Consider the following 17520-nt stretch of genomic DNA (forward strand, 5'->3'; position numbering starts at 1 on the left):
GAAAAATTGAGGGCGAATGCAAGCTTTCCGGAAGTTCTTGGTCCGACTGGAGTGTTTGGATTCGCTTGTAGAAAAATTTAAAAAGAATGGAATTTTTCGGTTCAAAATTTGTAACGATTGACGATAACGGTTTCGAGGAGGGGAAAAGAGTTTTTTGTAAATTTTAGTATGAAAATAAGAATCGAATGAAAAATTTGGCTCCAACAGTGGACAACGGCTCGATGAAATGCGCGGTAAATCCGTGGAATCGTCTTCGATTTAAAATAGCAACTCGAGTTTGTCGCGGTGAAAGGATTTCCTGGGCTTTGGAGGATCGATAAAATTGAGCAAAACGTATTCCGCGTCAAATTTACGGCACACGTACTTCATTTATTTCGATTCAATTGATTAAGATATTCGACACTTTCGAAGTCGAATTTCCGAGTCCGTGCGGGCAATGGCGAGTTACGTTCAGAACAAAAGTTGTCAAGGTCCAGATCGTAGAATATAATAGGAACGATCATAAAATGGCAGAACGAGTGTTTCGTTCGCAGAAAACAAGAAAAATAACGTCACTCGAAGGATTTCCTTGTACTGGCATTGTTTGCGTTTTACGTGGAAAATTTTACGAGTTTTTTTACCTCAAACGATGTGTTGTAACGATAGAAATGAAAAAAAAAAAAAAAAAAAAAAAAAATTGGATTGTACATTCACGAAAAATGATGAAATAAAAAATCCTCGTTCGATGTATATCGTGCGAGAATTTACACAGTAAATTTTGTTGAAATGCAACGAGTTTTTAGACTTGAAAATCAATGCGAGTAAGAAAGACAGCTGGTAATTAAATGAGGATAAATTTGAAAGAATATTTTATTTCAACATTAAACACACACGGTCACAAAAATGAGATTGACTCGTACGAGAAATAAAAAAGAGAAGGCGAAGCGCTTCTAAATCGTGAGCGATAGTTTAACGGTGCGCCGTTAGAGCAGTCCGATGTTTTGTGGTGAAACTGGTAAAACGTGGAATGTGAGCGCGAGCGTGTCTGGTCGGGCGTCGATCTCGTAGGTACGGCACTGAGGATTTAGCATCCCTACCCGCCCGAAGGAAAACGCCGAGACGTCCCGCTCACGGTAGTTTTGCTCAAGGAACGAAAGCAAACGGGAAGCCTTCGGGAGCTCTCGAGTGTCGCGCGAGAAGAAAAAAGGGAAAAAGCGTGTTTTGAAGGGGTGTTAAACGTTGCACAAACTGCACTTTCATGTCCTGGCGAAATTGTTGGAGCTTAGAAAGAAGAGAGAAGCAAAAAAAATTACATAATATTCGTGGAGCTCGGGCGACGACGCGATAACACCGCCAAGTCTCTTCCATCTTTTTTGTTCCCTGCTGCGCCTCCGTCTGTTCCCGCGGGATAAAGCGTGAAAATTCGATGCCGGGTGATGTCGATAGTGCGGAAACGTCACGATGCAGGAGTCGCGGTTCGCGCGCGCATCTTTTTACTAGGTGACGATGATTTATTGAGTTTTCCCGTATATTATTTGTAAATAAAAATAAAACTGGCTAAAAGTAAAATAAAACGCCCAACTTGGTGAAAGCGTATCGAATGCGAACACGGTGGTTAAAAGATGTGACAAATATTTCAACGAATTAAAGTAACTGAAGTAATCGAGAAAGAGGATTTGGTGTTGTTACAATTAAAAAAAAAAATAGGGGCAAGTGCGAAAAAGAAACACGCCACGTATAGTAGCCGAGTCTTAAATGCGCAAAGAGGGTGTTTTTATCTCCGTCTCTCTCTCTCTCTCCCTCTTTTTCTCCGTAACATTCGGTGTTCCACCTGGTGTTTTTCGTTGCTTCGAGCTCCGTGAGGTTGGTAACGCGCATTGCGGGAAATACGAGCTTGGGTTTTTGGCGCGCGATCACTTGCGCCACGACCGGCAGATGGCCAATGTGCCGGCACACGTATATTGAACGCACACACGGACGAAGATACATGCACGAGAGAGGTTCTCTTGCATAGCGGTGTATTCTCGACACCGCACACAAATCCTGTCTAGTGTCCCTACCGTCTATCTGGACTCTCCTTGGTACGAGTACGAGTGCCAGTTGTGCCAGCGCGCCAGCCCGTAGCCCGTCCGACCTCACGAGCCGGCCTCGTGCTTCATCAAACACGATTACAAACGAAAAAACATTCGCATAAACAGATATCTACGTATATATTTCTATACACAGCATAAGGAGAGGAAAAAACGACGAAATTGGAAATAGGAAAAGGTTTTTTTCTAAATAGTTGAACGAGCGAGAGTAATAATGCTCGTAAGACAAAGTCACTGAAGTAAATCGCTGGGGGGCTGAGAGGGGAGGGGGACCCGTGGCCCGTAAACGTCGACGGTTCGCTTTTGACGATATATCGCGACTGTCGCACGGCCGTAAAGAGAGGGGCCTCTCTCGACACGATGGACGTGTGCGCGATCGTCGCCAACATGAGAAAATGGATACCGCACGGAGCGCGGTAGAAAACTCGAGCGTGTTAAGAGAGTGCAGCTGAGAACATCTGTATTTATATGTTATTCATATACATGCATTATTGCGTGTGTACACGTACACAATATACATTGTACGTTAAGGAGAATCGAGTCCCTAGAGTTGGAAACGCTTATTGGGAACATCGGTGAAGCTTCCCGTACTATATATTGACAAGAAAATACGAAGAGAGAATCGAAAAGCTCTCGAATCGCTCCGGGAGGGAAAGAGCGAGAGAGAACGAAAATAAAAAAATCGTCGAGATACCGAGTCAGACTCTCTCTCTCTCTCTCTCTCTCTTTCTTTCTCTTATGCATACGTACGAGTTGAGCAAGCAACGAAGAAATGCTCAGAGTGCTTGTTCTTCGATTGTCAGATCGTTCCACTTGCTTATGTTAAATACCCGATGAACATTTTATTTCCCGGGCGAGTCAACGTACCAAAATTTGAAGGAGAAATCGAAAAATTATCGAGGGGTAAATAAGTTCGTCGTACGAAGAAAAAAAAAGAGAGCGAGAACGTGTCCCTCGAACAGGCTAATGGCTCCGGCTCTCTAACACACACGCTCTACAGGCCGACGAAAAAGCAAGATACAGCAATAAAAAAAAAACGAAAAAAGAAAGAGAGAGAGAGAGAAAGAGAAACGAAGATCCCCCGGAAGAGAGTGTGGGCAACGTCTCAAAATACTGCCTGCGCGTATTCACGACCGAGTAGCCGCAAGTAAGTGGAAACAATTGAGATAAATTTTCTCGCGAGCCACTATATCGTGACAAATCATATAGAATGCCATATTTTTTTTATCATTTCCTTGTCATTCCTTATTACGTTAGTTTCCGCCGAAATACGTGTATTTTCAGTTTAAAAAAATTTTTTTATCAACTTTTCCTCATCCCTTCTGCAAAGTCTCTCACGAGGTTCGCAAGAGCGACACGATCGCGTGGTGTGTTAGCAGGTATCTTCTGCGGGTCCCGTTTTTTAAACGACACGACTTTATAACCTGCTCGTCAAAACATTCGTTTATTCGAACGGGTGGGGGGTGGGGGGGGGAATCTTAAAATTTTGAGAATCCACTTGATTCGTGAATATCTAACCAACGAAGCTGATTGAAAAAGAAAAAAAGTAAAGCGAATATGCTTTCGGGTCTCGATAGAGTAGGCGGTGTGTGACGCGTGCTTTTTCCTGCCGGGTGCGCTTTATACAGCACCAGAGCCCAGCACACTCGATTCCCAGTGTTGGGTGGTTGGGTTATGTGCCTCGTTGCTCGCCCGCCCGGCTCTCCGTCGTGGATGCGTGTTTTTTTCTTCCTTTTTTCTCTCTCTTTTTCACTGGTGCGCGTTTCTGGGCCCTCTCTCGCTTTTCGAACGGAACTCTCGGGCCATCTACCGTATCGGCGTAGAAAACCACCATCGCAGTTGTTATATACCACTGCGCGCGATCCAATCTCTCTTTCTCTTTTGCCTTAGCGCGCCACGCATGGCTCTCGGTACTTGCATACAAGTCGCGATAGTTTTGCGAGTGAGAAGGGCCTAACGAGTGTGTGTGTGTGTGTGTGTGTGTGTGTGTGTGTGTGTGTGTGTGTGTGTGTGTGTGTGTGTGTGTGTGTGTCAGCTTAGAAGCGACATTTTAACGCTTTCATTTACATGCCCACCTAACTATCTTTTTATATGTATATACGCATGTCATAGTACCTGCAAATACTCTACGCATATTTTGTTTGCGACTCTCTCTCTCTCTCTCTCTCTACCGTGGTCAGAAGTCCGGAATTCGCGCGACCTATCTCCCGCAAAGAAAATAAAAAGACGCGTTCTTATGGTGCGGCTGTAATATTACTTTGCGTTAAAGAAACAGGAGAGAGAGAGATAATTTCGTCGAGCGAGGTTGTGGTCGGCGTATGTTACTCAACGCTTCGTGCCGGCACAATTCAGCTCTATCTTTCGCTAGCTCGCTTTTTCTCTCCCTCTCTTCGCGTCTCTATCTTTATCAATGTGGATCGAGTAACGATTCCTCACGTCTCTGTCCTCCCAGTTATATCCGTCTGTTATGCGCCCTTCGTCAGTGCCCTTTCTGTATTCGTCCGCGTGTGTGAGTGCGCGCGCGTTCGCGCGTCGGTGTACAACGATTGTCGATGTATTCGGTCGAGCCATACCGCTGCGGATTTGGCTGTTTGGGTCTTTAAACGCGGATGCGCGCTCGGAAGCGAACCCCGCGACCGCGTGCGTGTTTTTTCGGCATACACTTTCGCCTCTCCGCCGCCCTTTCTGCTTTTTTTTTCCCATTACCGTTTTCCCTCTACCTGCTACCTCCTTCGACGATTCTCCGCACAGACCGGAGGTACGAGGGATTTTTGAATTCGGAAAATTTGTCCGGTGATTCGTGCATTTGGGGAATGGGAGCGTGGCCGTACTGTGGCGAGAAACACCGGTGGTTAAAGAGTAGGGGGCAAAACGAGCACGACGATAGGGCGAGCTCTCGCGCGCGCGTGTGGGTGCAACTGGCATCGCTCGGAGCGCACGTGCGAGTGTGTGCGCGGCGCTCGGCTTGCCGAGGTCACGATATTTACACGCTGTGCGTAACCAAGAAAAAACGTCTTCATTCCTTGTGCTTCACGCCGCGTGTACGCGAGGAGAAACGCTCATTAAAATTTCGGTAACCTCCCGCAATTCACCGTACAGAATATCCTTTTTCGTCGCATATTTAAAACACTAATCGCTACACGAAAATACACGAAATTCAACGTAACCTCCTCTCTCGTATTCGCCGGAATTCTCCGGCCGAGTTACGCGCATCCGTGTACTCGAATGTGTGCGTCAAAGCTGTAGTGAAATCGTGTCTCGTTTCCTCGCGCTGCTTCTCCTACGGTCGATACTACGTGTTAGTACTTGTACAATTGTCAACAGCTGATCGGCCCCGAGCTATACGCCCCGCCATTTACTTCGCCGTTTTACGAATCCTAAAAAAACACTACCAATTACGTATCCATTTCGCGAAACAAAGTATCCGACTAAAATACTTCGAAAAAAAGCCTCCCGCACGTTTCAACACCATCTAGCATTGAAAACCGTAACTTCGTCGCTGTGCCAATACCGCAACGTTCGACTACGTTTTTTTTCTTCGACGATTCCCTCGCTCTCCCGTCGTTTCTAATGTGTTGAGCAGCGGCGGTTTGGCGGTTATGAAATTCGAACGATACGTTCGTTCCTTCGACTTGGTGCATTTTTCTTCGTCGCCTCCGTACATGTAAAAACGCGCACAACTGCGTACGCATGAACACGTCTATATGTACCGGTGCCTGGAAAGCTCCGACACGCTGTAGCCGCCCGGCGCACACGCGACCGGGTAATGATCTTCCTCTCTGCTGCAAGAGACAAATCTCCTATTTTTTTTCCTCGATTCTCCACTGTGATGTCGTGCTTTCTCGTTGAACCGGCTTTAGCCTGTGTATTGGCAGTGTTTGGGACGCCGAACGAGGAGCCTTCGAACGAAACAAAAGTAAAAAATTCACTTCGGTCATCATGTTGTAGTTTCGGTCTTTCAGAAATTTTACATTTCGAAAATTTCAGTCCCAGCCAGAGATCCTCGTGCACGCCCCGGCGTGGCGGGTCGCACTCGGCGGGCGTTTCTCGAACTAAAAGCGCACGTCCTTTCGCCGCGTACCGGCTATTCCTTTCCAACCGTTTTTTCCCTTCTTTTACCGACTCGGAGACTATTTTATTCGATCATGTGTCACAATCTGGCTTTGTCTTTACACCTGTTTTTCTTCAGACTCCGCGTTCGCATGTAAATCCACGTTTATTTGCACACAAAGGCCTCTTCAAACATCGCTAATTTTGGAAATTTAATTTGAATGAATTTTACCACCTAACCTCTTAATCAACGCTCTTGGAATTTCTGCCAAACGTGTCGTTTAGGCGGCAACGAATCGTCGAAGCAGAGTTCACCCTGATTACACTGTCCGCAGTCGATTTTCATTCGCTTTTTTTATTCGAAAACGACCTCGTGCGTTTCCCTTTCGTATCGTGGGTATGCAACTCGTCGAATGTTCTCATCGAATGACAATTTTAATGAATGAAAAAAACGACCCTAAGAAGAGACTATTTCGATGAAATTTCGTTAAAAAATTCAACAAAATCAATCCGGGGACTAGAAATCGAAGATTTTCTAGAATATCAAATAATCTCGATAAATCTCGATAAAAATATGCCCCTGGATTATTTGAACGGCGAGGCGAAAACGAGAAAGCCGGTTTGTCGTAAAGACGATTATGTCTGCGTAAACGAATATGCAACGTTTTTTATTTTCCTTTTTTTTCTTCGTTTAAAATCTCGTACCTTGAGAACTACCAGTTATATAAATGTATCTATTAATGTACACGAGTGTGCGTCGAGTTTAAACGTCCCGTGCGAATAGTCAGGTAGGGGAAGGGCAGGGAAGGGAGATCGTAGTAGGGGTGGGGGGCGGTTTACGTAGTTGGACTACTCGGCGAGGTTATACTGCTTGGCTTGCTGGCCTGGTGGTTCTGGCTTCGCCTCTCTTTAAACTGGGCCCGGAACGCCTCGTGCGCTCTCCGGGGCCGCTTGATCGTTTTTTCGAAAATTCTTCCTCTCTTTTTTTCCCCTCTCGGTCTCGCTTCGTCTTCGCTCCTCCACCGTTGTGTACGTTCTTCGCCTCTTGAACCGTGGGCTTTCTCGACCGCTCAACGTTGCATCCCTTTTTGCCCTCCCAGTTTTCGTTACGTTCTTTCTCCCTCGTGCCTCCAGCACGCACACTTTCCCAATCTTCCGTCCGCGTGGTTTCTCTCTCTCTCGCTCCTTTTCTCTTTGAGTGTTCGGCCGTCCTGGAGGCCGGTGGAACCCTCTGCGACGACTATACGCGACTGTAGGGACGCCTCTCGAGCGGCCAAACTCCTCGGCGTACCGAGAAAACGCGCTACCAATTATTTTCATGTTTATATACCCTCGTTATCGAAGCTCTGCGAATTTCCTATTTTACGAGATTCCTATCAGTTGGTACGCTCGCCGGAAGTAACGGCTAACTTGACCACCGATCTCGCTTCAGAATCATTCTTCGTCCTACCGAATCTTTGCTTTTCTTTTAAACGATAAAAATAAAACTTGGACTTTTTCAGCTGCACAGACACATTTGGCTACTTTTTACACTTCGTTTCCGGTCGTTTGAGAGGCTAAAATGTCACGGCGCCACATATACAGAGCAGCTCAGTCAGCCGATCGTCGCGCCTCGCTCCCCCCACACGCCAATCCCGCAGTCTATACCGCAAACGTTTATATTTTATGTACAGGGTGATCTAGAATTGAAGGTCAGTGACACTAGTGCGGACCCAGCAGGTAATTCAGGCTCGATGAGTCCTCCCTACTTTTTAAGGTAACTCCTGTACTGCATGCTAGTCAAATGAGTGCTAAATTTTCAAAACGCTTTTAAACACGACGCTGAAGTTTCCAACGTTGGAGTTCAACGAAATGAACGAAAAAAACGTTTTTAATTCACCAATTTTTTATTTCACGAATCGTTGGTGCAGCTTGCGAAACTACGAATCGCAAATTTGGCAGGGAACAAAATAGGAGGAATTACTGGAATTATTGGAGAGTTTTTTTCGATCATTTCGTTGGACTCCAACGTTGGAAACTTCAGCGTCATTTTTAAACCAAGTTTAACGTACCGATTAAATGTATTGTCAGTGGATTTGTATTACAGCATATCTTATTAACATGTAAAAATATTAAAAACGCTAGTTTTGCAAAAGCATCAACTGATAAATGCAAACTTCCACGCTGACACATTTTCACTGCTATTTTTCAAATAATTATTTGCATTTATTCAACGATTTTATTGCAACAAGTCTCATTTTGTTCGTCAACTGGTCCTCTATGAATCCACCATGAGGTTGTTTTTTTTTTTTAACTTGATCGTTTCACTTTTGCAGCTAATTGTTCATTAAGTGAAAAAACTTTTTCATTAATAATTACTTTCAGGAATGAGTTTAAAGGAAAATCTACGTGGCGAATTCGTAGAGAATCGGTTGAGGAACAAAACGAGACCTGGTGGAATAAAATCGGTTTAAAAATACAGATTTTTCTTTGAAAAATAGCTGTGAAAATGTGTCGTAATGGAAATTTGCATCCATCGGTTGATAGTTTTGCAAAACTATCGTTTTAAATATCTTTTCGCGTTAATAAAATATGCTTGAATACATATCTACTAACGATAAGTTTAATCGGTACGTTGAATTTGGTCTAAAAGCGTTTTTAAAATTTAGCACTCGTTTGACTAGCATGCAGTACAGGAGTTACCTTAATGCCGCATGCACGGGCTTCGTTCGCTCGTTCTTCTTCATTGAAGCTCGCGAGCCACGGGGAGCCCGTTCGGTAACGCGAAACTCACGACGCGACTCGGCCCCGTCCGATGTCACAGAAGGTGCAATCTTCAGCGCGAATAATCTTTCGACGAAGAGCTCATTTGACGAAAATTTTCAGGGATTTATCGAACCGAAAGCTCCTTAAGAATTTGCGACTCTCCACTGAGACGGCCACCCTGTATAGAAGGAAAAAATACTCGTTTCAAAGACCCGCCAGGAAGGGACTCGAGACTGACGTGTAGCAGCGACATTGCCAACAGAGAAGATGCTCACGCACCCTCGTGACTGGATAAAGCCGCGTGGCCGGCCAGACACATGCCGCCGTCCACGACTCAACCACGTTTTCCCACCGAGCTTTTTTTGTCTTTCCTCTTTTCACGGGGAAAGAGGAGAATAAAAAATGATACAAACCTGGTCTCGCTGTCGGGGGGAAGGGGGGGGGGCATGGGAAATCGACGATTTTCCCGGCGACACACCTCAATAGACCCTCGAATACGGCGCACGAGACATCCTTTTGTCCCTCGGAGCCATTGATCGGTCCTACTTCACGTTTTTCACCGCTTTCCTTTCCCAGCCTTCCGGACCCGAAAGTATCCTTCGGCTCTCACACTCACGAGGATTCTAAATCCAGATGTTAGTTTCGCACAATGCTCGACTCGCGCGGGCTCTCGGGCAGCCGGCTTTTCTTCAGTGTGAAATTTTCTTCGGCCTGAAAAAAAGCTACTCGCTATCCCCAAATTTATGAGATTCCTTGTTTTCACCCCCGTTATCTCTGCAGACGCTTTGAACGCTGACCTTCGAGCATTTCCTCCCTCAAATCGCTTCTCTCGAACTCGATTCTTATATTCGGAGATTTGTGTGTGGGTTTAAGGGATTTCGAGAAATGATAGAGCGATTTACCGCTTCCGATGACGCTCCCCGACTCTCGCCCTAAATTTCTGTATGGATCCTAGATCGGGGCAGTGAATTATGGGGCTCCGGAATCGAAGATCATTCTCGTACTGATGTCGACATTTCGTCAAATCAGCCGAGTTTCAAAACGCGCTTTCATTTCTCATGAAAACCGGTATAAAACGATTTTCTTGTGAAATTATATCGCTCCGTTTTTTAACGCTGAAATGGAATCCGACAGATATATAAAAAACAGCAATTTGAATAAAGGTGAAAATCGTAATCGCTTTTTCATTTTTGAGAAATATTTCAAAATTGGGGTCATGTGTTATCGGCCTTATCATTACGCTCATCTTCTGAGACGAATATGGTTTCAGGCTTAATTCAATGATCGAGTTGCATGCCGTTCCGCAATTAGAGCTCTTTCGTCGCACGTCAGAGCGCTCACGTTCCTGTATTTTTATTCACATCGAATTTTAATAATTTTTTTTCCATAAGTAGAAAAGGTGTAGCACCAGAATAAAATTAGAGTAAAACGGTTCTAATCGAACCGAGAAAATGGAATTAGTTGCGTAAATTTTGAAGGAGAAGGATCATGGTGAAATTACAATCGCGAAGACGGCGGGTTCTGCTTGGAGAGCGAATTCAAAATTTCAGATGAACATAATTATTCGTGGGAGCACGTTTTTTGCTTAAATTTATTGATGATAGCATCGCCGAAAAATGAGAGCGATTGATCGTGTTCGTCGGAGCGATAAACGAAAAATTTCACGAATTACACTCGTTCTACTTTGATGTACATACGTTTGTTTTGTATTTACTCTCCAATCAGTTAGCGCACGATACGATATCGTGAGGCAGTATCCGTCGAATACCGAAACTCATTTGTGATGTATTTTTCTGGTACTTCATGAGCGATAGTGGATAACAAAGTTGTATAATTAATCGGAATGGTATTTTTTCTTACAGATCGTGAAACACCGTCAAAATGCCGCGAGCAAGGAGACAAGTTATTCTGGATGACCCTTCGAGGCCGGTCACTCCGGACATGGCGCAGACAAAACTAGGTAAATTCATTGAACAGAGAAAGAGAGCGAGAAAGAACGGTTTTTGTAATGTGGAAAATGACGGGAAACTGATCGGTTGCGTTCGACTTCAGTGAAAACAGAATTCATCGAGGATGGGTCGTTGGACGAGCTTCAAGCGCAAAAGATTGCCGAGGAGACGCCCAGTCCACATTTACAGGATCACCAGTACGGACAAACGCCTTGTTATCAAGTCACCAGGAGACCTTCACAACCATTACCCAGAGCAGAGGTAAATTTGCCGAACATTTGTTCAGTTTAATTACAAAGAGAATACACATTCCAAACGGGTCAAATTTTGGAGTGAATTTTTCGAATGTCGAATTTTCAATTGAGTAGAAACTTCACCTTCGATCTAATATAATTATTTCGTAACGTTGCAAACCAGCTGCGAATAAGCTGTTTCGATAAAAAAAAAAACGTTTTACGAGTCAAAAGTCCAAAGTCTCTTTCATAAATGTTCACCTGACCTTCTCCGAAACGTTGATCCATCCATCGGTCTGATTGAAATGAAATTTTGTCTCTCTTGCAGCAAGTATCTGTTCAGGCGGTTAAAAGACGATTGAACCTCGAAATTGCGACAACGGAAACGAATCAAACGACCTTCAAAGCACCACGTGGGAAGCGCAGAAGATCAGGCTCGAGTTCGTTGTCAGGACACACGCCGACAAAGAGCAAAACCGTCGAGAGAACGAGATACGACACCTCGCTCAGTTTGTTGACGAAGAAATTTATCAACCTCGTTGAGAGCAGTAACGATGGCGTTGTCGACTTAAACGTTGCCTCGGAAAAGCTCGAGGTTCAGAAACGTCGGATATACGACATCACAAATGTACTTGAGGGTATTGGAATATTGGAGAAAAAGAGTAAAAATAATATACAGTGGAAGTGAGTGTAAAATTATAAAGTTTTCTCCTTTTACTTACTGCATGCGTTGTGAAAAATAAGAAAAACAGTAATATATCGTAAGCCCAACGTTGAAGAAAATGTTTTTTCATTTGATGAAAGTAGCTCCATTACACGGTGTTCAAAGACAAAAACTAAACTAGAGGAATAAATTAGCGTTCATGGGCGTTATAGAATACTTGAGAAAAATTCATACACACATTAATGTGTTCATACCAACTCACGAGTCGACGTACAAGCGTAATGTTTTTGCTCGCTGTTGTTAGTACCCGGCACAATTGTGTAAACGAAGTAACAATATGATCAACGAATCAACTTTTTACTATCAAGGATGAAAATTTATATTCCTAACGGGCTGCACAAAATTCGGCAGCCCGAAAAACCACAAACTTTGGAACTTATTGAATTTCTATTTTAAACTTGTTGAACTTATTGAAGTAACGCAATGAACAGTATTTTATGACTATTTGAACTTTAAAAATGAACCGAAACTAAAAATTTTTTTAAATAAAGGAGCAAAAATAAAACTTTCTTTCTATTTAACGATAAAAACTTCAATATTATGCCAGAATGTCTGCTTTTGAAGATAATTCCGTAAAAAGATGATGGGAATTAACACGATCGATCTTTTTGGTTGTTTCAGAGGTGGCCAATTGCCCGGTGAGAGAAACGACATTCTCGATCTTCGACGAGAAGTTGCGGATCTGGAAGCAAAGGAGAATACCCTGGACCGACTTATACACGGGGCGGAAAAGAACTTAAGAGAACTATGCCGCGACAGGCATTACGCCTACGTAACTTATCACGATTTACGTTCCGTCGTAGCGTATCGTGATCAGGCGATAATGGCGGTAAAAGCGCCACCGGAAGCGACTCTTCACGTTCCAAAGCCCATTAACAATTTCGGTCAACCGAAGGTATAGTGAAGCTTATCTTTTTTACCTGCTCACGATTTTCTATTCTTTGTTCATAAATTTTCAATTTTTTCTACTTTTCCTTATCAAAAAAGCTTATCATTTTTCCGTATTCTTTATATTATCTGCATTGTTAAACTTTCATGCTGTACAGTTGAGGTCAAGTTACATACATTCCCATTTAGAACGATTTTTACAGTGGAATTTTCGAGTGTTAAGGGCTCCTCGTTTTTCATTGTGTTCCCCTGATTTTTGTTTTTTATTCTTCTCTGTTAAATGTTCAATCATTGTTTACGGAGGTTACGTTTGTGTTTGGTAGCTCCAAATTCACATGAGATCGTCGCATGGTGAGATCGAGGTTTTCCTTTGTCCGGATGATCCTGGTGTTCGAACTAGCCACAGTCCCTCAACGGTGACGACACAGCAAACGTTACAACACCACCAACAGCCTCAATCGCCAGTTGTGACCTTCAAAACCCCAGGAAGTGCTTCGCTGCCACCAGAATTATTGATAAACAGTTGCGTCAGTAATTCACGTACGGAGAGTTTGTCGATGAATCCAGAACCTGTGAAATCTGAGCATAAAACACCGGTGAAACTGGAGCTAGTCGATTCGATGTCTATGTTATCCTCGACGACTGGTATGAGGGACGCTCTTCTTTGCGAATCGGACGATTACGGACCCATGGGCGGTGGCAGATTTCAATTACAAACAGAGGACCAACATTCATCGCCAGGTAAAATTCAGTCCTCTTTTCCAACGAATAATTTTTTTTCTCTTTGATTTAATTCGTGAAATCACAGGAAACCTGAACGTTGGACATACTGGCCGTTCCCTGATGGAGCTCCGACTGTGACTTGTGTTTCTATTGTCACATCACAGGCTGAGTTCTAGTTAGGTGACGCGCATCACGCTACAGTTTCCATCAAGATGTATCAAAATTGTTTGTCGCCAATGATTAGCAAAGGTTTTGAGAGATTTTTCTTTCCTTTCGCTTCAAAACCTCGGTCGTAGTATAACATTTCAGGATGTCTTCGCACTTCTGACAAAAATAAATAGTGGAAAGGGAGAACTCTGAAGAGGTGGAAAGAGAGAATACGGAAAGAGAGAATATTGTAATCCGCAGGACATAATGTTAGGATAGAGTATAATTTTCGATGCCCAATAGTCAGAGTAGCCCAATTTTGGGCTACTCTGACGGATCAAGGACAACTGGTGGACTCGACACTGTCTTGGACGATTCTTTGAACAAAATCTGCAGCAGAATTTTTATTGATCGTATGGCTGATGAATCACGTCGGAAGATTATATTCATTTGCATCTTTTTTATGATAAGCACAGTTGATATAAAAATACATACGACGCAATACATTTTTGTAATAATTGGCGAAAAATGATGGACGATAATTTTGTATTCCAGATATGGCGATGCTCGATTTTGGAGAAACTCTTCTGCCTCTGGAGCCACCATTGTCTGAGAGCGATTACCCTTTCACCCTCGGCACCGATGAAGGACTTTCGGATCTATTCGACTTGAAGTTCTAAAATGTTTTCTACGCGGCTTCTATCGCGCGAGAGCCTGTGACGATGACGTTTTTCATTATGTTGTTTTCGTATTGTTGTTTACTCTGAGTTCGTCTCCCCGGATAAATCGCGTTGTGAAATGGCGAGTCAGGCCTCAATTGCTACCGTTTTGTGTCTTCGAGACGCAACCCCGTATTAACACGAATGTGATACGGCCTCGAAGTACACGAATATGAAATAGATTCGATATCGTTTGTCGACTTTCCGATTCGATGGAACAGAAGAAGATAAATCTTCGCCGTCGTCTCGTAAAGGCAATTGTTCGCGCATCGCAATTCTCATTCTCGTCGAACGCCAGGTACATGATCGATAAAGGAAACGAATAGAAAACATATCAATTGTCCGGTGCGATCGCTCAACTCGAGGATACGTACTTTCTTAAGATTCTCTTCTTGCTTTTTCTTTATCTTTTAATGTACCTAACAAATCCGCCAAATATATTCAACGATTCGCGAGGCCAACTATTTCCGCGCTCATACTCTTCGATTCGCGATTCGTAATCGAACCGTCTCCCGTGCAATCCTTATTCATTAGTTAATGTTAATTTGAGATAAAGCACCACGATTTTGGTGAAATTGAGAATTTACGTAGGATTTTGTTATAGTGAATTATAAAAAAGAAATCGATCGACCGATGACGAATAAGCGCGTGATGAGAGAATAAGAGATTGCAGAAATTCAAAATTGAAACGTAAACGAAAACGAAAAGGTTTTTTTTTTGTGAGAAAACAAATGTGAAAATAAGATCGGCGTACATGCATGGATATAGGAATGCTAAATTATTATTTTCAAAAGAATGTCACGGTACGCCGTTGCACAGTTGGAACTTGGTGGACAGTTTGTCGTAAAGCAATTAATATTGAGTCACAAAAATGCATGTAGCGTACCGAAATCTGTGTTGAAAACGGGCAAAAAAAAAACAAAAAGTGAAGCAACTGTGTGTCGTGCTCCGAGCGTCGATCCCGCGTACGATTATCTTTTTTATATTATTGTCGTCTCGTCGTATCTGAACGATTGAAATGAATCGTGCTCTCGTGCTCATGCAAAAGCTAGTGTGAAACCGGGTACCCTTGACTGGACGTGGATTTGAGGCAATCCGAGAATAAGAGGGCGAGAAGAACAAAGAAACAAAAGGTTAAAAATCATCAAGCACGGAGACGAACTCAAACCTCGTACTAAAAACGCAAATCAGAATATTCAAACAAAACTTTGAATGAAGAAGAGAAATAAAACAATAGTAGGGAAACTAAAGTTGGGGAGAAAAAGAAAATACAAGAAAAAACCTTAGGCTATCTCGTCTCGTGTAAACGCATATTTAATATTACTCTAATAATTGTCTAATAAGATACTTTCAGGATGCCAATTTGGTCCTGATTAAAAGGGTACGTGGAAAAGAATTAGCGAATCATAATCGAGAGTCCGCGAAAGCTCGAAGATAATCTCACGAGAGTTTTTCTTTTCAACAGTTCAAATTTATTCACAAGCCCCTTAAGGATGTACCCTAATGTGCAACTTAGTGTACGTCCAAAGCCATAGTGCCTACACCATTACGATCAGTCACATGACACACAAACAAAACTTTGTATACACGCGCGCTTCTTGAGCGCTCACCCACACACACGGACATACACACACACACACACACACACACACACACACACTAACACAGGCGCGCGCGTACACGAACGTACACAAATGTACACGTACACAAGCACCTCTGTACTTGTAAATACTTTACATATGTAAAACGAACGAAATGAGAGAGAGAGAGAACATGAAGAAGAAGAAGAAGAAGAAAAGAAGCCGAAAACGAAGAAGAAAATAATAATTGTGTGGGGGGAAAACAAACAAAAGATAATACGAGTGTGAGCAAAGTGTAAGAAAAACAAACAAATTGTCGTAAATCGAAAATGTCGGAGAAAAAATAGTAACGAGTGAGGGAGAAAATTGAATGTTTATCCGAATAGACACGAACGAGAACAGACGCTGCTGACTCCATATTACGGTTATTCGTAGAATATCTATTAATTAGTTCTTTTTAATTATTAATATTATTATCAAAATCATTAAATGAGCGAATGTTAGTATGTGCGTGTTGGTATATTTATATATGCATATACAAATATGTATGAATGTATGTATATGTATAAATATATTAAACTGCGCAGAGGGATGACTTCCCCAGAGAATCGCTTTGGGCTTGGTTCGATAATCGATTTTTCGTTGTTTCGTTATCGATCGGATATACACAATTAAAATAACAATGAAATCCAAACGGAACGATAGACGAGAAAGTCCATATACGAAGAACCGAACCAGCCATTTGTACAAATGAACATTGGTCCGACAATGAAATAAACAAGAGAGAAATATAATAAAATTCTTCAACGGTCGTGTTAAATATCTGGCAATCCGAAAGAGAAATGAAAAAAAAAAAAAAAAGAAAAAGAAAAACACAATTTGTAAAAGAGTAGTCGAGCTAGTCGTTTTTTTCGAAATACGCATCCCTCCAAACACCGATTGTTATAGAAAGAAAATTGAAATAAAATAAAAAGGAAGACAAAAAACCGAGCAACGACGAAACAAGAATGAAAATAGAGAGAAAAAAAATCCGCGTTAATTACTATTCTACTTTGATTTACGAAATTAACCGGCCCGTCTACGCTTCTTTTTTTATTTTAGCAAAAGCGAGAGTGCACGGAAAGAGAGCGAGCGAAAGAGAGAGAGAGAGAGAGAGAGAGAGAGAGAGAGAGAGAGAGAGAGAGAGAGAGAGAGAGAGAGAGAGAGACGAAACGAGAGTAAATACACGAAGAGGGCAAACTGGAATTTTAATATTTTTTTCCTTTTTTTTTAGCAATATCAGTTTGCTCTCACGTGCATTTTGAGATATTATAATATTTTTTAATCGAAAGTTACGAGCGCATTTTTGTAAGTGTGGTGAAAACCCTAGCGAAGCTCATCCGAGGTCGCTGCGTGGGAGCGAATTTCGCCCAACGAAACAAAACTGAAAAAATCATATATAAAAGAGAAAAAAACTGACTAAAACGTATGTTCCAGCAGTCTGTCGAAGAATCGCCCGACCTGTCGTAAAGAAAAAAAAAAGCAAAACTTTGATACAATCTTTTGTAAATTGCGGTCTAAGCACATGAGACCGCACGCGTAATTTGGGGAATAAATTAAAGTGAAATAACGAAATACGAAGGACGGGGAAAAGAAGGCCCCGGTCAATGTGACAGAAAGGTTTTTCTTTCAAGAAACGAAACGATTGTAGTGG

The 17520-nt window shown here is 42.6% G+C and overlaps 1 protein-coding gene across 6 annotated transcripts; it reads left to right on the forward strand.

Moving 5' to 3' along the window:
- The first annotated feature begins 1098 nt into the window (after nt 1–1098).
- On the forward strand, nt 1099–17010 carry E2f1 (E2F transcription factor 1). 6 transcript variants are annotated; one of them, XM_043416394.1, is made up of 8 exons: nt 7653–7838; nt 8985–10027; nt 10727–10824; nt 10917–11074; nt 11375–11730; nt 12392–12665; nt 12982–13399; nt 14084–17010. In XM_043416394.1, exons 3-8 carry the CDS (start codon nt 10746–10748, stop codon nt 14206–14208), a joined length of 1410 nt encoding a protein of 469 aa, XP_043272329.1. In that variant the 5' UTR covers nt 7653–7838; nt 8985–10027; nt 10727–10745; the 3' UTR covers nt 14209–17010. The 6 variants fall into 6 exon arrangements, with proteins under 6 accessions (XP_043272327.1, XP_043272328.1, XP_043272331.1 ...); XM_043416392.1 differs by lacking the exons at nt 7653–7838; nt 8985–10027 and adding an exon at nt 1099–3216; XM_043416393.1 differs by lacking the exons at nt 7653–7838; nt 8985–10027 and adding an exon at nt 1099–1479.
- Nucleotides 17011–17520: the final 510 nt, after the last annotated feature.

Source organism: Venturia canescens, chromosome 4, assembly GCF_019457755.1.
Source record: "Venturia canescens isolate UGA chromosome 4, ASM1945775v1, whole genome shotgun sequence".
Taxonomy (NCBI): Eukaryota; Metazoa; Arthropoda; class Insecta; order Hymenoptera; family Ichneumonidae; genus Venturia; species Venturia canescens.

What these genes read in the sequence shown, in the direction of transcription:
- E2f1 (XM_043416392.1), top strand. Translation starts at nt 10,746, where the DNA reads ATGCCGCGAGCAAGGAGACAAGTTATTCTGGATGACCCTTCGAGGCCG. An exon ending in ACAATTTCGGTCAACCGAAG is followed by an intron (nt 12,666 to 12,981) that starts GTATAGTGAAGC and finishes TGTGTTTGGTAG; the next exon opens with CTCCAAATTCACATGAGATC. An exon ending in GGACCAACATTCATCGCCAG is followed by an intron (nt 13,400 to 14,083) that starts GTAAAATTCAGT and finishes TTTGTATTCCAG; the next exon opens with ATATGGCGATGCTCGATTTT.